Below are 19,157 nucleotides of genomic sequence, written 5' to 3' on the forward strand. Positions count from 1 at the left end.
AGAGAAACCAGAACCTCTAGTCACTACTGAGTGATAGCAGCCAGTGGTAATCATTTTGAAGTTCATTGTAAGGTTAAAACTAGCACAAGACATCTAAGTAATTTATCTACAAAATGAAAATCTTTTTCTCTATAAAATGTCCACCATTGTGTTTGAGGGTGCAGGGAGCCAGTACGTGCAGCCGCCATTACAAGATAGCACTGGGCCCCTGCAGGCTTGGGATAAACAATTCCATATAAGGTCATAGCCAGTACCACCATCTCGGGCATGCTCAGTGTCCTCAGTGTGCCGGACCTATCAGGGAGCTTGGAATGGCTGCTGAGACACTTTGACCAATAGGAAGCCTGCACGTACCCCTAGTCCCTATATAGGCAGTTGCAGCTCAGATCTCGGGGGCCCCTCGCCTCCTGCTCTCCCTTCAACCAAGAGGCTCCAATAAAGCGTGATTTGGGAAGAATCCTCGTCTGGTGGCTGTTCTTTCCTGCTGGTCAGGGAGTTCGCCTCATGAGGGGATGACAAACTTCCTAAAAAATTTCCGTGTCTGCTAACTGATCTGCTTTTGGTTTACTTGCTGATTTTGTCTTCAGTTCAGTAACTGCGAAGTCTGACCATCAATCAGTCACAGGCACTTCCACAGTTGTGAGCTAACAAAGCAATCTCTCCGCTCAAGCGCAGTCTTGCACACTGGAGGCACGGGTACACAGGCGTGTGAACCGGCCAGAGGGCAGTTAGGTTTGCCTTTCCCAGGTTTGCCTCTTTGCTGGCAACACGGAGATGCCAAGTCCTTGCCCTACTTACCTTAGAGAACTGCTGTAAGGACACAGTGGAGATGAGACGTGAGCATGAAAGACCCTACAGTAGTGGCCACACCACAAGGTCTTCAATGTGAGCAGTAACTATTGTAAAGTACTGCATAACATACTCAGGAAAGACAACATAAGAGCACTTTAAAAAGTTTCTATGCTGGTAACCAATATACAAACAGTATGGGTCACTAAAATTGGGTCCACTGTTTATAAAGGCCTTCTCTAAAATTATACCCACCAGGAAAAAGAAATATTAATTTGTCTAGCTGTTATTCATTCAAACTTAAGCCAACTCCTGTGTAAATCACTATTACGTTCATATTTCAGAATCTAAGTTCATCTCCTGCTATTAGGCTGGCAGAGATGACATCTAAACACACATACTGATGCTCTGAATGTGTTACAAAGAAAGTATTGTGAAATCATGGGAAAATGCAAGTACATGTGGGACATTAGAGGAAACAAGCTATTACAGGCAGAGAGGACAGTTACTGTTAAAACACACAGGGATCAAAGACGGTGAATCCTGGTCTGGGAAAGCTCAGTGCAGGGAACTGCACTGAACCCAGTGATGGCTGGAATATGTAACCTACCTGTTAGTAAGGAGGCTATCTAGGAGAAAAGACAAACGGAAACTTGACAGCTATAGCAGTGGATAATTCAATGGCAGGTACTTGTACAAGATGCTCTGAGGGATAGCACTAACTGGTGAAAGGCTTGGCAGTTTGGACTTAGGGGCCGAGAGCCAACATGGTAGAAGAAAACTGACCCCCACAAATTCTTCTCTGGCTCCACACATGCACCATGGCATCTGAGTACTCCAACAAAAACAATATTTTTTTAAAGCTTTTTGGTTTCAATATACAATTTTAGGAAGCCTGAAATGTTGCTGGGAGGGAAAGTGACATGACCAGATCTGAACCTTAGGAAGACCTGACAGCAGGTGAGAAGCAGGGAGGAGACTAGGTCAAAGACAACACTTCTGCCAACAATCAAGTTTGCCATAACATAAACTGCATTATAGTAAAAAGAAACAGCCCAGATACTTATAAACCATTCTACCTATCCACATATCCAGGGAACGAACAGACCCTAGACATTGAGTCCTGTCCAATACATGCCAAAGTCAGACATAGGAGGGGAATGCCACAAGCCTGTTCCTCATCTATGTTCTGTGTGGTCAGGGCTGCAGGTGGACTGGGTGTATACAAAGGTGAGAGGACATGAGAATGCGATGGCTACTAGGGTATTTGTAAACAGCATAATAGTGCAAACCATTCCCTCACACCTCCAACGGAACAACAGCTTCCTAGTAAAGCCTGTTGGAGCGCATGCGCTACCACTCCCGAGGTCAATGCCAAAGCCTTCAGTGCAGCATCAACTCTGGTGTGAAAAAGAATCCTTTTGTTATGCGGTTAAGAAATGACCCCACTTCTCTATGTAGTATATAAAATTTCCAAGGGACATAGTAATCTCCAAATAACCTACTAGAAAGCCTTATTATGTTGAGGTATGTGTAAAAGATTTGTGATCTTCTAAATAGAAAAATGTGTCATCTGGAGAGAGGTGTAATTGAAAAACTTGGTTTCTTTTCTCTTCTATTTTTTAAGACAGGGTTTCTTGGTCTCTCTACATAGTCCTGGACGTCCTGGATCTCACACAGTTCTACCTGCCTCTGACTCTGAGATTAAAAGCCTGAACCACCACACCCACCCCTAGGTTTCTGGAAAGTTTAAATATATCCAGAGCAGGAAGACTGAGGCTACCCCAGTTTCTAGCCTATCTAGACAGGGCTCACCAAACTCTGTCCTGGCTCACAGTCCAGCCTGCTGCCCAAACTGGACACCCTGGTGGCTTAGTCCCAGAACTCCTTGACCACTGGCAGGGAGACCAGTGGGAACGCTCAGAGTCTGCATGCCACCTTGGCCCACTCTGGTAGGCTGACTGCTCTCCAGTTCATGACCGTAGTGTTTCCAACAGCAGAGAGACTGCCTCAGACGAGCCCAGAGTAGGAGGCTCACGACACTGCTGCTGAGTCCTGAGGGCCTCTTCGTTTTCAGGGCTGGGCAGGGGAGATGTGTGACTTCATATTATAACTCAGATCCTGAAGAGGGTTTCAATCATCATTTTCTACATTCTGTGATTTTTCTTTCAACTTTATTAAAGTGCCTTAAAGAGTAAAACTGGAATAGATTCCATTTCCCCGATTGTGGTATTTAAGGTACAAGCCAGCTAGGATTACTGGTGCTATTTAGAAACCTGGGGCAATTCAAATACATTTAATTACTGCAGATGAAAGTGGGTTAACATAACAGTAGAGCCTCAGGGCAGCCAGTGTCAACTGCCTTCCAAAGAAATGATAGAGAATTCAATCTGATGTGAAATGGTGCTTTCCTGCACAATGCACAGGGATGCTGTATACTGGGCTTCAGATTAAAGAATAGTGGTACATAAATCTCAGTTGGCATTTTCAGCACTGAGGGGAAATAAATAAATAATATTTTTACAATTATAAAATTTAAATTTATGGCCGGGAAGTGGTGGCACACGCCTTTAATCCCAGCGCTCAGGAGGCAAAGGCAGGTGGATCTTTGTGAGTTTGAGACCAGCCTGGTCTACAAGAGTTAGTTCCAGGACAAGGTCCAAAGCTACAGAGAAACCCTGTCTCTAAAAAAAAAAAAAAAACAAAAAAAACAAAAAACCTCAAAGTTGATTTAATAACATTCTTGACAAAAACAGGGGATATAGGAGTCACAGCAAAGTAGGCTTGGGATGTAGCTCAGTTGGTAGAGGATGAAGTCTAGAGTTTGATCTCCAGCACCACAAAAAGTAAGCAGACAGGTCGGGTGGTGGCCCAGGCCTTTTATCCCAGCACTCAGTCACCATCTTTTCTGTTTGTCTGCTTTTGAGTTGTGAGAAACAGAGGCAGGAGGATCTTTGTGAGTTCAAGGCCAGCCTGGTCACAGAGTGAGTTCCAGGACAGGCTCCAAAGCTACACAGAGAAACCCTGTCTTGAACCACCCCCGCCCCCAAAGGTAAGCAGACCTTTTGAGAGAAGGTCAAGGTCACCTCCCTACGTGGGGGGACTCTAGGCCAGGCTGGGCCACCTGAAATCCTGTCTGAACCACAAACAGAAGGGTGAATGCTCACTGAAAAATACAAAGGCAAGAGTAAGAGAGTTCTTTTACCAAGGAAAATACATAGCATATTTGAAATCATTTTAGGAATTTGAGAACACTTTATAAGCTATGTGTGATAACACACTCCTGTAATCCCAGGAGTTAGATTCTATTTATTTTTAATAATATTGTATGTGAGGGTGGCACATACATGCATGAGAAGTCAGGACAGTTCTCTCCCTCCTAACCTTGTGACCTGAGGTTGCAAGACTTGGTGGCGTGAGCCTTCTCACCAACCCAATCCCAGCACTTGAGAGGTGGAAGCAGGAATATCTGGAGTTCAAGGCTAACTTCATTCAGCCCTGCCGCAAATCTGAGGTTAACCTGGTTTACTGGATCCTGTCTCTGATACGTTTGTGAAGGGATGGTGGTGTTAGAACAATTGCTTAGCATGTACAAGACCCTGGGTTTGATCTCCTATACTCCAAGGAGAAAAAAACTGACTATAAAACAAACAGTAAAGTCTACCTAACCTTCATCTGTAGGCTAGCTAATGAACCACAAGTTCACAACTTCCAAATCAAAGCACAGAAGCAGAAGTGGTTCCCAAGTATAGTGTCTTTTAGTCAGAGTGTCTTTTAGTCAGAGTGTCTTTTAGTCAGAGAACACAGTGTAGTCTTTGTATATTTTGATTAGTGCAACACAGTTCTCATGGACCAAAAACATGAGCAAAAACACTCACCTGCAGATTTCTTATCACATCCTTGGTGGTTGATCACAGAGGATAGTAAGGTGTCTCTTTTTGCTTATAAAATGGTAGGTAATTGCTTTCGCTACATAACCATGATATACTACTACAGAAGTGGCATTTTACCTGCTTAAGAAATCGGTCAGAGGCGTTGCTGTGTTTGGCTAACACACCAGGCAGAGCGGGGTAGGCATATTCAAACTGAGGGTTGTAAGTATAGTCTGACTTGAAGAACCGCAGCTTTTCTTTCTCCAGGTTGGTGGGCTTTATGGCAGTAAGGATACAGAGCTTCTTCCCAGAAAGCTCGTCTCCCTTATCAAAGCTTCTACACAACTGAGGCTGCTGCTTGGGCTTTGGGACGGGGGTGACACTGCGGCGGCTCACCTTGCTTTTCGGTTTAGGTGGCAGTGCTAGGCCGCTCCCTGTAACAGAGATACCACGGGTAAACTTTACAGGACTTGGTACTGGACTAGGGACAAAAACAGCAGACTGCCTGTCCAGGCAGTACCAAGTACCACTGCTGGTCACAGGCACCAGGGCTGTCATCCTGTGAGAATCTTTGCTATGAGAGGAACTAGGAGATTTGCTGGGCTTTCTACGTCTTTTGGAGAAAGTAGAGGAAAACTGCTTTTGTGAATGGTGCTTTCTCTCCTCCTTGCTTTGTAGTAGAACATTGTAACTACTGGTTCCAGTTGTAAAAGTGTCCTTGAGCACTCCAGAGGACAAACTTGAAAAGCTTCTTTTGCTGTCAATGATCAATGCCTCTTCTGCATTTAGAACAGACTTCTTAGCAAGTTCATGCTCAGGCCAGTGAAGCTTTTCTGTGATACAAACAAAACCAAAACAAAGAAACAATAGAGATGCCAGGTGAAGCAAACTGCTTATTAGATGGAAAGTATCCTGAAGGTTCTGTGTATAACTTGCAAACATCTTTAGGAATGCTATTCTAAATATTAAAAGGTCATATTATGACCCATAAATTATATATCAAATTGTTCAGCTTCAAGCTATGCATGTGGTCAAAGTCTAAAAGCACATGCAATAATGCATAAGAATACTCTAAATGCCTCACTACTGTGAACTTCACAAGGATAGATTTTATAATATCAAAGCACCATCCAAGACACTCCCAAGGTAAATACAATCTTGACATTTGGAACTAAATACAAAGATAGCCACCAGTAAAAGCAGACTGCAGGCTGTGGCACCTCCCACCTGTAATCTCAGAATTCAGGAGACTGAAGCAGAAGGACTATCTGGGGTCTGAGGCCAGCCTGGACTAACTAGTGAGTTCCAGCCCAGAGTTACACAGGAAAACCTTATTTATCTTAAAAACAAACAATAGCTGGGAATGTTGGCACATGCATTTAATCCTAGCACTTGGCAGGCCGAGGCTGGCGGACCTCTGAGCTCAAGATCAGTCAATGGACTTCCATGAAAACCAGGCTACACAGAGACAAACAACTCAAACCAAATAAACACCCACTTCCAAAAAGCAAAACTCCCAAAATACAAACACAGCAGTGTCATGAATAATCTTTCTGTGTGCTGCGAAGATGTGCCCCTTGGATTGGTTTAATAAAGAGCTGAACGGCCAATAGCTAGGCAGGATTTGGGGGCAGAGAAGACACTGAGAGAGAGAAGAGCAGATGGGTGAGCCAGACATAACGGAGACGCGGCAACGAGTGCATGGGAGAACACAGATGAAAAATATGGGCTAATTTAAGTTATAAGAGCTAGTTCCAGCCAGGCAGTGGTGGCGCACGCCTTTAATCCCAGCACTTGGGAGGCAGAGGCAGGTGGATCTCTGTGAGTTCCAGGCCAGCCTGGTCTACAAGAACTAGTTCCAGGACAGGCTCCAAAGCTACAGAGAAACCCTGTCTTGAAAAACAAACAAACAAACAAAAAAAAGAGCAGAGCTAGTTAGAGACAAGCCTAAACTAAGGCTGAGCTTTCATAATTAATAAGAAGTCTCTGTCATTTTTTGTGAGCTGGTGGCCCAAAAAGAAAAGTCCATCTATCCAACAATACGTTTCTACCTGAAAAAAAAAATTGTTTAAGATTCGAGAGATAACCAGCTAGGTGCAGTGGCACAGACCTTTAATCCCAGCGCTTGGGAAGCCGAGGCAGTGGATACGTATGAGTTTGAGACAGCCTGGTCTACAGTGCATTTCAGGTCAGCTAGGGCTCCATAGCGACACCTGTTTTAAAGGGAAAAAATCAACTGATGATATGTGTTTAACTATGTTTTAGTAAGATCAGTCACCATTTATAACTGAGAGCTGGGGATGTAGCTTGGTGACAGAATGTTTGCTATTTCTCCAGCACAGAAACCACCGCAACAATATTAATTTTGGGGGGAAGGGGTGGTAGCACATGCCTGTAATTCCTGAATTTAAAAGGTAGAAGCAAGAGGATCATAATTTCAAGGTTATCCTTAGATGCATACTTTCAAGCCAGCCTGGGCTATATGAGATGCTGTTGCCAAAAAAGAAAAAAAAATGATCGTTATTACAAAAGTCCAGTACTTTAAATGGCAAGTTGAAGACTTTGTCTTTAAGTCTTCCAAATGCTTTAAACAGTTAAGAGTCATCTAGACTACTGCTCATGCACTAGTTTCAAGCTGTTAGCTGGGCATGGTGGCTCACATGTGGAATTCCAGCATTTCAGAAATAGAAGTTGAAGACCAAGAGTCTAAGATCAATCTACACAGAGAGCTCTAGAATAACCTGGGGTACATGAGACCCTAACTCAAAAAGTTATTTATGTCATTTATATCATCTTTTTATTCCACAAATGGATGGCATAGTGGGCATATATCTCTAATAAACATCTGCATAAATGCATATTGAAATTGTTCCTGTACACAGCCTGCTTTCCCCACCAGTGCTAGGGACTGAGGCAATGGTCTCCACACTCTAGGAAGCGCTCTACCACTTGTCTTTCACCTGACTTCTGACTCTGAAGGCAGGGTATTCCTATGACACCTTTTAATAACAGCACAGCCCATGGTTAAAAGAGGCATTATGGGCCGGGCCATGGTGGAGCACACCTTTAATTCCAGGACTCAGGGGGAAGAGGCAGGTGGATTTCTGTGAGTTTGAGGCCAACCTGGTCTACAGAATGAGTTCTAGGCCAAGACTTTACAGAGAAACCCTATCTGGAAAAACAAACAAAAAAGAAGTGTTATGGTTATCTCATGGGGTGGGGGGAGAGACAAGGAATGGTGGCAAACATCCCTCACAGGACAGTTACCAACACAATGAAATATCCCAAACCAACATCATGTCAAAGGAGAACAATGTCTCACTTGGTAGCTCAGGGTGGCCTAGAACTCACAATGCATCCTAGACTGACCGCAGACTCACAGTTATCCTCTTCCTTGGCTTCCCAAGTTCTGTGATTATAAACGTGTGTCACCAAGGCTGGTGAAATGTCAGTTTTTACACTGTAGAAGTTTATGGGTTACAGTGAAGAAACAATGCTAGGTCAAAGATAGACAATAGACATTCCGGGCATGTAAGATACCTAAAAACTCTTTAACTAAAAGTTCTTGTCTATAATCCCAGTACTGACTGGGGAGGTAAAGGCAAGAGGATCTGGTCATTTTGGACAGTCTGCGTCATGTGAGACCCCAACTCAAACAAACAACAAAAACAAAATAAAATTTCTTAGACAATGCCAAAGTTTAATCTTAGTGTCTAAATGATAATGTAAAAGTATGGATTTGTAAGAGCCAAATGTAACTATAGGCAAATGTTTAGAGGTGGAGGGGCTGAAAGGATGGATACCTCAGTGGTTAGGAGCACTGGCTGGTCTTCCAGAGGACCTGGACTTGATTCCCAACACCCACATGGAAGCTCACAACTGTCTGTAACTCCAGTCTCAGGGGATCTAATGCCTTCTTCTGTTCTCCTAGGGGACCAGGCATGCACATGGCACACAGACATACATGCAAACAAAAGGCTCATATACATAAATTAGATGTAGCAGGTTTTATGGGGTCATATTGTAGACTGGACAAAGGAGTAATTTAAGGTGTTAAAGATTCAATCAGCCAAAAGTAAAAGGACAAACATCATTTCCATCACAGACTAATTGGTAACAGTTTCCCAGGGTAATCAAACTGGACTGGCAAGGAGAATGAGCTACAGAGCACCAGGACACAGGCAGTGCTCCAAATGCCTAGGAACAATGTCACTTTCCCTAAAAGGACACAAGTTCAGGAGACAAGAGGTCACAACGGAAGGCAATGAGATGGACACGAAAGGAAAAGAGAGGACAGGGAACATGGGGATTGGAAGACTCGGGGAGCAGGGTAGGATCAAGAGCACCCATCTGATCCTCATGGATCAAAGTAAGTTAAGCCATACTAAAACCAATTAATAAAAATTACTCTGTAGAACTCCCAGAGTGTTGTGCTGATTTCTATTATTTTATTTTTTGAGACAGGGTCTCACTCTGTGGAAGCCAGACTTGCCTGGAACTCATTTGCAGGCCAGGCCAGCATTCTCAGTTCCCCAGTGCTGAGGTTACATTCAGAAATTTTAAAGTACTCTTAAGACCCAGGTTATCTCATTAATTTATTTTACTTAGTCATAAAGTACTACAGACCACCAAATCAACAATTTTTTTTCCAGTTTCAAAAGGCTGGGCATGGTGGCACATACCTTTAATCCAAGCAGAAGCAGGTAGATCTCTATAAACTGAAGACCAGCCTAGTCTATATAGTGAGTTCCAAGCCAGCCAGTAATTCACACAGTGAATTACTATACTCCAGAGTACTTTTTAAAAAATCCCTGAGCCTGAAGATGTAGCCTACTTTACCTAGCAAGGATGAAGCTCTGGATTCAGTGCCCCAGCAACATGTAACAATGTTGCAGCACACTTGGGAAGGAGATATTAGTTCAAGGTTATCTTAAACTACACAGTATTTGAGACAAGCTTGGGTTACAAAAAAAAAAAAAAAACAATATATTAAAAAACTAAAGCTCTCACCTCTCCCTTGAGGAGTCCACACCCACACTTGGGGAGGTCTTACCTCCCCTGATTCTGCTTTGAGAAGCCATACCAATGCTTTCTTAGGTGTGTTTTTGCTTCCTTCTGAGTGCCTCTCTTACCCTTGTGTTTAGCCCTATATGAAAATGTCTTTATTTAGCCCCACTGCTTTCAGGATTGCCTGGGAGGAGCAGGAGGGAGAAGCTGGAAGTGCATATAATCAAATGCATGTGATTGTTAACGTGTGTGGAACTGCAAAGAATAAAAATGTTCTATGAAAAACAACAATCCTGATTGCAAAAACAAAACTGCAGAAATTTTTATGGAAGAGTAGGAAGTAACAGAGGGATGCCTGACAGAACTCCTCTCCCCAGGCATCCTGGCATTTCAGTTCACTTGGTAATGATCTACTGGAGGCCTCCTTCCATCTGTTCTAGAGTCTTCCAGAACATATGGTGAGGCAAGTCCTGCCAAATGCTGGATAGCTCACAGCATCCAGCCAAGTGGGCCACATAGCAGTCCTGCAGGAAACTCATCTAAGATGTGTACAGTTTATTCCCCAGTCACACTAACCCTAGTTAAGCTGTATTAAACAGTACAGAGCCTACGTTGTTAGTGGCTCACACATCTAATCCTAGTACTTGGGAGGCTGAGGCAGAAGTATTGTCATAGTCAAAAGTGAGCCAGAGCTACAGAGCAAGAATCTGGGTTTCAAAGAACAAACAAAAATGTGCCATGGGTAAAGGCATTTGCCATCAACCCTGTCAACTTGAGTTGGATTCCTGGAACCCACATGGTCAAGAGACAGAACAGTTCCCAAAGTTGTCCCCTACCTCCAGAGCACTTCAGCCAATCACAGATCCTTCATTAAAAACCTGGACTGACTGCAGACTGCAGAGCTGGCCAGGAACCTATGGCTGAGGAGATCGAATGCCCTAGGGAAGAACCTACTACTGTTATTTTGCTAAATAGCCATAGTATCTTACTGCCTAATAAATCTTATCCTTATCCCATAGATCAGGACAGCTCTTGGCCCTCATTGCAGGAGACACTGTCTAACAGAGAATTACATATACATGACCGTGGAATGGTCAGCCCAACACAACATCTGTATCAGCCCCCCTACTTCCAGGACTCAGAGAACACAGCAGAAAAGAAGGTGAAAGGGTTATAAGAGACAGAAAATAGGGTGGATTGCTGTGAAGTAGGGTCTTCTGGACACAGGAGGGCTGCTGCACCCATGAACTCCGAGCAGCTCTGGCTGCCTACACAAGACCTATATAAGATCAAGCCAGCAATGGCTGCTGGAGGAGGGAGAGAATTTTTCATTAGTGGTCACTGGTAAAATGCTCATATTCCTGTAAGTGTCCCTCCGCAGGCCAACAAAGCATAAAGTGAAGAGGACGCCCTGGAAGGAGGACAGCATGGGTGTGAGAGAGGGGTGAGAGGATGAGGAGGGTCGAGTACCACATCAGTACAATATATACACATCCCATTACTACAACCAGGCTAGACCAGTTGGCCATTTTAAAATATCAACAGTATTGCTGCATTAGAATCACTTCTCAGCATTAGCACTCTGGTAAATATACTGAATTTCCCAAAATGACGGAAGCTTCCGATGTATCTAGAACACGAGAAAAAGACACTTGGACTCCTGGCTTCATCCCCAGCTCTTTCAATGGCTCTCTGTAATATCAGCCTAATCATTAAACTCATCAGGGGCTCTTGTTCCTTATCTAATAGTATGGGGGAGAAGGGCCACTGCTCAATAAACAAGTGTTCCCCTACTGGGAATGGTTAGGTTTCAGCAGAATTTTACAAGGTCCTTGCTGGAAGACAGACCAAGGAAGGTAACACCGGGTGGAAAAACACTGAGTAAACAACTGTGGCCTACAAAATGGCACTTTTTGTTTTTCTGTTCTGGGTCAGCATTTTGTTGTTTTGTTTTTAACATGTCTTTCTGTCTGTCTGAGCGAATATATGCACCTTGTATACAGGTGCCCTCAGATGCCAGAAGAGAGACAGTCGCCTGTCTTGGAGCTTGAGTGACTGGTGTAGTGGGCACAGAGGTACTGAACGCTGGTCCTATAAAAGCAAAAAGCACTCTTAACTGATGAGCTGTCTCTCCACTCCCCACCCCTTTTCTTTGTGCAAGATCTCACCGTGTCACTCTGGCTAGCCTGGAACTCTTTATGTAGAACAGGCTGACCTAGAACTCGGAGATCTGCTTCTGAGTACAGTTCTGGGTTTTGAACCTAGGGTCCTAAATATGCTACATAGCGGTCCTGCCACTTAGTTATACTCCCAGCCAAATGAAAATTTCATAGGATTCATTAATACTTAAGGAGTATAAAACAGAACAAAACAAAACTTCATAATGTCCAAAGGTAAACGCTCTAATGTTATTGAGTATTTCATCACTTAAGCTCAAATGACGTCTATCAACAATATTAACTTATCAGAATACTGGAGTAGTCTGCATGGAAATTAAACTGAGGTTCCAAGTGACAACGCTGGGGAACATCAGAGAAAGCTGGATAAAGGAAGCCGGATCAAGGGAGTGCATGGTTACATTTATATTTAGTTCAGAAGCAGCAAAAGTAGTCTAGGCTTCTGTGGCTTATGCTTGTAATCCCAGCACTTAGGGGGTGCTAAGAAAGGAGGCCAGCCCAGGTTACACAGTGAGCTCCAATCTGGGCTAGAACGAGAACCTATCTAAAAGCAACACTCTCTCTGCTCCGCACAAAGAAAGAATAGAAACCAAAGTCCAAGCAAACAATTCTCTCCTCTTTCTTTCTCCTCAGTATCTCCCTCCCTAGGCTACCTTTCCTAAGCAGGAGGAAGCAGGAAGTGAACAAACCCGCTGTCAGCAGTTCTGCACTACAGAAGAGTTCACGATGTTGCTGGAGAAGGTTATCAATACAACAACTATGAGACTGCAACGGTGACAGTCGCTTCAAGGAGGTGACTTCAGGGTGCTAGGAGAGTCTGGTATGCAGTGAAATACCCTTACAAAGTGCTCTTCAAAATGAAGAATAAGTAGCTACTAACCAAACATCCCGAGAGAAGAGGTGTCTAGGGATAAAATGACGAGTTGAGAGACTGACAAAATGACCGAGTGGGGAGATTATGGGGGATGCGGGAGATGAGGAAGTAGGGGAAGGTTCTGACTTGGACTGCATAGCTGTGGGCAGTTTTCTCCTAGAGCTGGGAAAAATTTGTCTCTGTTGCTAAGTTACGGTCACTGTTCTCTTTCACTACCACCACCGCCATCAGGGCTTCTGTAGGGCTTTGCAGACTTCTCACTGTGAACAACAGAAAGTCAGTCTCATTAGAAGAGGCTTACTAGGGTTGGTGAGATGGCTCAGTGGGTAAAGGTGCTTGTCACATCTGACAACCTCAACTCCATCTACAACTTACAACGTAGAGAGAACCAAATCTTGAAAATCATGCTCACCTCCACATGTACGCTGCTGCACGCTCATCCCCACAAGTCATCTCCATATATATATGCTGCTGCACGCTTATCTCCCCAACCCCTTACACATGCACGTGCATGCGTGTGCCCGCACGCACACACACGTACACTAGTGTAAAGAGAAAAAAACAACTGCTTAAGGATTGTTATTAATAAGGTAACACTAAAGCAGTCTCAACCAAAACTGTGAAGTAGACGTTAAGTATGTTAAGTATGGTGGTTCTTAACTGTAACCCTAGCACTTGGGAGACAGAAGCAGGAAACACTCAAATTTAAGGCCGTCATGGGTTATATAGTAAGACTGTCTCTAAAAACTGAAAGAAAACCAGGCATTGTGGAGAATCCCTTTAAACCCAGCACTCTGGAGTCTACGGTAGGTGGATCTCTTGATTGAGGCTAGTTGGTCTACTAGAAAGTTCCAGGACAGTCAGGGCTGCAAACTGAGAGCCTGTCTCCAAACAGAAACTGAGAGCAAAAAAAGAGGGGGTGCTGAAATGCCGTTCCACATACTGGGGTTGCAGGTGTGAGTCACCATGCCAGGACACTGGGTTTTGTTTTGTCTTTTGAGACAGCGTCTCACATATCCCAGGCTGGCCTCAAACTAACTGTGTAGCTAAGGATAACCACGAACCCCTGATTTTCCAAATCCTGAGGTTTCAGGTGCCTCCCACCATTTGGCTGGTTGTCGGAGTCTTAATGGAAAAGAATATTATCACAGGAAGGTATAAGCCAATGAAACAGCTGGTGTGGTTCCTCACGAGATCCTGGAGACAGGATCCCTGTGAGCCTGTACCAGTCATAGCTACAAAGTGAGGCAGTGTGCCTAAAAGGAAACAGAAGAAGAACAAAAGGTTATAAGAGGTGAGCTAGGTATGGTGTTGCTGACCATAACTGCAGTACTCAGGAGACAAGGCCAGAAGCCACTCTGGGCTATGCAGAAAATAGTAGGAGAGAAAGAGAAAGGAGCAAGGGAGAGAGCGGAGGGAGAGGGGAGTGGGAAAAGGAAAGGAAACGTTTCTGCCTCGATGACATTTTTCCATAGCTTCCACAGGGCCTTGGGTCATCTTACCCTCCAGTCACAGTGTCACTGGGATGTGTTGCTTACAGCACATCATGACTAGGTCAAAAGTGGGCATCGTATAAAATGACCTCACAAAAAAACTGCACTTCAGTTTTGAAACGAAAAATTCCAATTTATATTTATAGCTTTTTTTTTTCTGTTTGAACTTCTGATCCTCCTACCTCCTGAGTGCCAGGGTCATAAGTGTGTACTACCATGGTGCTTGGCAGTAGAACCAGGGCTTCTTGCATGCTATGCAAGCACTCTCTCAGCTGAGCCATATCCCCAGCTCCCCAGCTCCTTTATGGTTATTTTAGGATAGGCTCTCAATAAATTTCCCAGTAAGACCTTGAACTCCCATCTTTCTGCCTCATCTTCCCAAGTAGCTGGGATTACAGGCCTATGCCACCAGGCTACTGCGAAGCTTAAAAAAAAGAATGCATTTTCATCAATACTCTTATCACAATCAAGCTGTTCTACAAGTGGGAAGAATGATCACCTGAGACGTGCAGAGTAAGGGAAGGTCAGGGTAATCCAGGGTGTGTTTTACCGTTTGGATGTCCCATTCATTGATTGATTGACATTTCAGTAAAAAAAAAAACTAGACTACAGTAGAGTCTGTCTAAAATGATGATGATGATAATGAAACCCCTCTGTAACAGAAGTGAATGTTTAAAAATTCTAGAGACTAAAGTCTTCTAATGGATAGTGTTTCTCTACCAAGTTATCTACATCAGTATATGCAAGACCAATTTGGAGCAGTGCTTGTACTCCACTGAATTATGGGGAAAGAACTGATCCAACTAAAGTGGGTCTTCTGTTTAAAACTCAACCCATCCACAAGCTGACTCTACATACTCAGGCAATCTTCTCTGTATTGCAGACTATCCAAATATCTACTTTCTAACATTATCCTTAAATCATACACTATATTAATCATATACTATACTAATACTTTAATCATATTCTCACTATAATGACTTTAGGTTTGGGAGAAATTATTTTAATCAGTGCAATTTCTAAACCCAGTGACTCACGTGGATGAAAGAATCTATTTTCCTCAAGGCAATGTTTTTAACTAGATGACAGGGAGAGGCATATTTTGCCGCCCACAGGGCATTTTTAGTTGTCACAATTCTCTCTGTGTGAGAAAACAGTCACTCACAATAAAGAATTAACTTCTCCAGTATAAGAGTGCTGAAGTTGAGAAGTCTTGCTCTATATCATAAAAATGACTGGTATTTTAGATTAATTTTTTTAGTATATAAAACTATGTACTTCTTTCTGTTGTGTCTTACTGTAAACCTAGTTCACGGTAGGAAAGCAGGCTATCAGACCTACTATGACATCCTCATGCACTGAAACTTGCTTACATTGTCCCCTTCTGCCAGAATTGCTGTTTTCAAGCAGCTTTGGACATTGTGTTGTTGTTTTTTTTGTTTGTTTGTTTGTTTGTTTTTTGTATGTTTTTGGAGACAGGGTATCCACTGGCTGGCCTGGAACTTGTTATTATAGGCGGGGCTGACTTCAAACTTGTGGAAACTGGCCTGCGTCTATCTCTGATGCCCTATTCTAAAATGAAAGAGTAATATCTACATCAAATCACAATTTCAAAAGCCTAATGCCAATTTAAGTAGCCTCTAAGATCTTGGCCTTTATGACTGTAAGTTTCCTGTCAACATAACAACAGGGTAAACTGTAGGTTATCAGGACTGCGCAAAAATCACTTCTGCACATAGCATAGAAAATTAAGATTAGATACATTTTCAATGAAAAATAACTTAGTTTTTCCATTTTAAAAACACTGCTGAAACATACATACCTGAGTTTCAAAGCACCATAATGAAACCTATTACTTTGCATGCTAACTTAAAAAAAAAAAAAACAGCCAGTGATGTCCATAATCTCAGCCCTTGGGAGACTGGAGCAGAAGGATTATAAATGCAAAGCCAGTCTGGGTAACATAGACAGACCTTGCCTCAAATCATCTAATTCAGAAAACTGGCCTACTGGGTACTCCAATACCCTGAAGCTAAAAGTTCTAGACTTATTTTTGACTCTAGTTTGGGAAATAGTTATTTTCCTTAACTCTCATGTTTTGGTACCTATCCTGAAGAAATGTTTTCATGCAGAATCAAACTCAGGGGAAATGGCCCAGGAACTGTATAATATTATTAAAGATTTAAATATTGCTAATATGCAAAGTAACTTAAAAGTGAAAGACAAGTCAACTTTCCAGCCTTGAATCTAAACACCCATTCTTGTTAATAACATGAATTCAAGCTGTTTAAGAATAAAAGCGTACAAAGCATACACAACGTAAACTGAAATGTGGAGATGTTTCCTTAGCTGACTTTTTTTTTAACATTCTAGAAAATATAACACCTCACTACACACCTAAATGCTCCGAAATAGGCTGTACTCTAGACTACACTCTTTAGATTGCACAGCTCGTGCCTGTGGCTAGTTAACTGACAACAGGAAAGGGACAGTGTTCCCTTCATTCTGCAGGCATCGGGGTGCCGCGCCGCGTACATGCGCGACTGCTGCGTCCCGGTTCTCCGAGTCCAGACCCCAAAGGTGTCCACCCGCTGCAGCCGCGCCACCCTGGAGGGCCCTGTCTGCACTCACCCGTCACGCGAATAGACTCCAGCATCGTCCCACCGCGGCCAAGGCCGAGGCCGGTGGGCCGCTGCGGGGAAGACTCCCGGGAGGTAGCTCGGGACCAGCCGGGGCAGGAACGACAGCGCAAGACGGAGAAGGACGTCGGGTACAGTTGCTGGAAGGTGCACTGATGGTTCCACCTGGCCTCAGCGCTGAGAACCCGCCACCATGACGTAGCTGCTCCCCCGTTGCTAGGAGACGCTTCTGCCTTCTGTGCACACCCGGCGCCACCAAACGTGCTCGCCGCTGGAGGCGCTCCTGTGACCGAGATCCTGCTCGCGGGGAGAGAGGCGAACTACAACTCCCAGTGTGCACAGCGCGGACCAGCTCCGGAGGGGCTGGTCCACCACAGTTTAGGTGTCTAGGCGGAGTCACACTTGGTTTTGAATTTGACAGTTAGGGAAAGTCTGTGAGACTCAAGAGGCCTTAATTTTCTGATAGCCGCGTCAAATAGGAATGGTGTGATGATTCTCAGTTTTAGCTGAACAGTGCAAATGTAGTTCCCTGACCTTCAGCTAATTTACATGATATGAAACAAGTCAATTTTAGATTGAACCAGTTTTTTAAAAAGTGGATGGTCAGGTGTGGTGGCACACGCCTACTGTAATCCCAACATTTGGGAGGTGTGACAAAGAGAATCAGAGATTCAAGATCATCCTTGTTAGACAGTGAATTTTGAGACCGCCCTGGACTATACAAGACTGCCTCAAAAAAAGAATAAACAAACAAACAATTTTTTTGTTTTGTTTTTTCGAGACAGGGTTTCTCTGTGGTTTTGGAGCCAGTCCTGGAACTAGCTCTTGAAGACCAGGCTGGCCTCGAACTCACAGAGATCCGCCTGACTCTGCCTCCCGAGTGCTGGAATTAAAGGCGTGCGCCACCACCGCCCGGCTTCAAACAATATTTTTTAATTTAAAAAAGAGGTGACAGAGAGATGGCTCAGCAGTTAAGAGCACTTGCTGCTCTTGCAGAGGATCTGGGTTTGTTTCCCAGCACCCACATGGCAGATCACAACTACCTGTAACTCCAGTTCCAGGGGATCTATCCCCCCCCCACCCGACTGTTCTCCCCAGGTACCTGTGCTCACACAGTCCACAAACACTCATGACACATATACACACAATCTTTTAAAAAAATAAATTGAAAAAGGAAGCAAACTGGGGATGTAGCTCAGTTGGGGGAGGGCTTGTGTGGCATTCACAAAGCCCTGCCTTTGGTTCCTGGTGTACACAAACTTGGCCTGAGAGCTAGCACAAGCTGTGATTAGGGAAGTGGGGGCAGGAGGATCAAGATGTGTTCCTCTGTGAGCTTGAGGCCAGCCTGGGTTACAAAGATTTGATTTGTGTACCTAATTTATTTATCTATACATTGGGGTTGCGTAAAGGGATTTGCAGAGGAAAAGGTTAATAAGGAATAATTAAATCATAAATTTATTTTAAACCAATTATTTCTATACATAGAATTTCACCATTTTTAAAATTTGAAAGCAAATTTTCACACTGATATGGATGTGCTGGCTCATTTTTACACAAAGAATTAATCTCAGCTGAATATTTAAGAATGTAGGACAGAGCATCTTCAATACTGCTTTCTCTGTGTGTGTGTGTGTGTGTGTGTGTGTGTGTGTGTGTGTGTGTGTGTAAGCCCTTGTGTGCAATGACATGTGTGGAGGTCAGAAGACAACTCGCAGGAATCATTTCTCTCCTTCCACTAAATAGGTTCTGATACTCAAGCTCCGACAGTCAGGCTTGGTGGTAGACCCTTTACCTGCTGAGCATCTCACCAGCCTTCATCTTCCACATTTTTCAGAGGTGATTTTTTTTTTATAATTATCAAGAAGAGAGCACCATTTTACATAAGCACATAGTACAAAATTGCATAGGTATGTTTAAGGATATTTCAGAATGTCATAAATTCTATCCTAATTCCAAAACTAAATTCATTTCAATTAAAAAATAAGCCAGGCGGTGGTGGCACACGCCTTTAATCCCAATATTTGGGAGGAAGAGGCAGGCGGATCTCTGTGAGTTTGAGACCAGCCTGATCTACAGAGTGAGTTCCAGGACAGGCTCCAAAGCTACAGAGAAACCCTGTCTCAAAAAAAATCAAAAACAGCCGGGCGATGGTGGTTGCACACCTTTAATCCCAGCACTCAGGAGGCAGAGGCAGGCGGATCTCTGTGAGTTCGAGACCAGCCTGGTCTACAGAGCTAGTTCCAGGACAGGCTCCAAAGCCACAGAGAAACCCTGTCTCGAAAAAACAAAAAAAAAAAAATCAAAAA

The 19,157-nt window shown here is 43.7% G+C and overlaps 1 protein-coding gene across 7 annotated transcripts in view; it reads right to left on the reverse strand.

Annotated features, from left to right (window-relative positions):
• Positions 1 to 19,157, reverse strand: part of Matcap2 (microtubule associated tyrosine carboxypeptidase 2) — a 50,650-nt gene that overhangs the window by 17,820 nt on the left and 13,673 nt on the right. For 3 of the 7 annotated variants that reach the window (XM_050124911.1, XM_050124907.1, XM_050124909.1), the window contains one exon: positions 4,800 to 5,494. In XM_050124911.1, the coding sequence (XP_049980868.1) occupies positions 4,800 to 5,494 (695 nt within the window). Of the gene's footprint in view, positions 1 to 4,799; positions 5,495 to 16,843; positions 17,149 to 19,157 lie in introns of all 7 variants that reach the window. The other 4 variants (XM_050124906.1, XM_050124905.1, XM_050124908.1 and 1 more) reach the window with 3 other exon arrangements.

Source organism: Alexandromys fortis, unplaced genomic scaffold (assembly GCF_014885135.2).
Source record: "Alexandromys fortis isolate MF-2015 unplaced genomic scaffold, M_Fortis_MF-2015_v1.1 scaffold_204, whole genome shotgun sequence".
Taxonomy (NCBI): domain Eukaryota; kingdom Metazoa; phylum Chordata; class Mammalia; order Rodentia; family Cricetidae; genus Alexandromys; species Alexandromys fortis.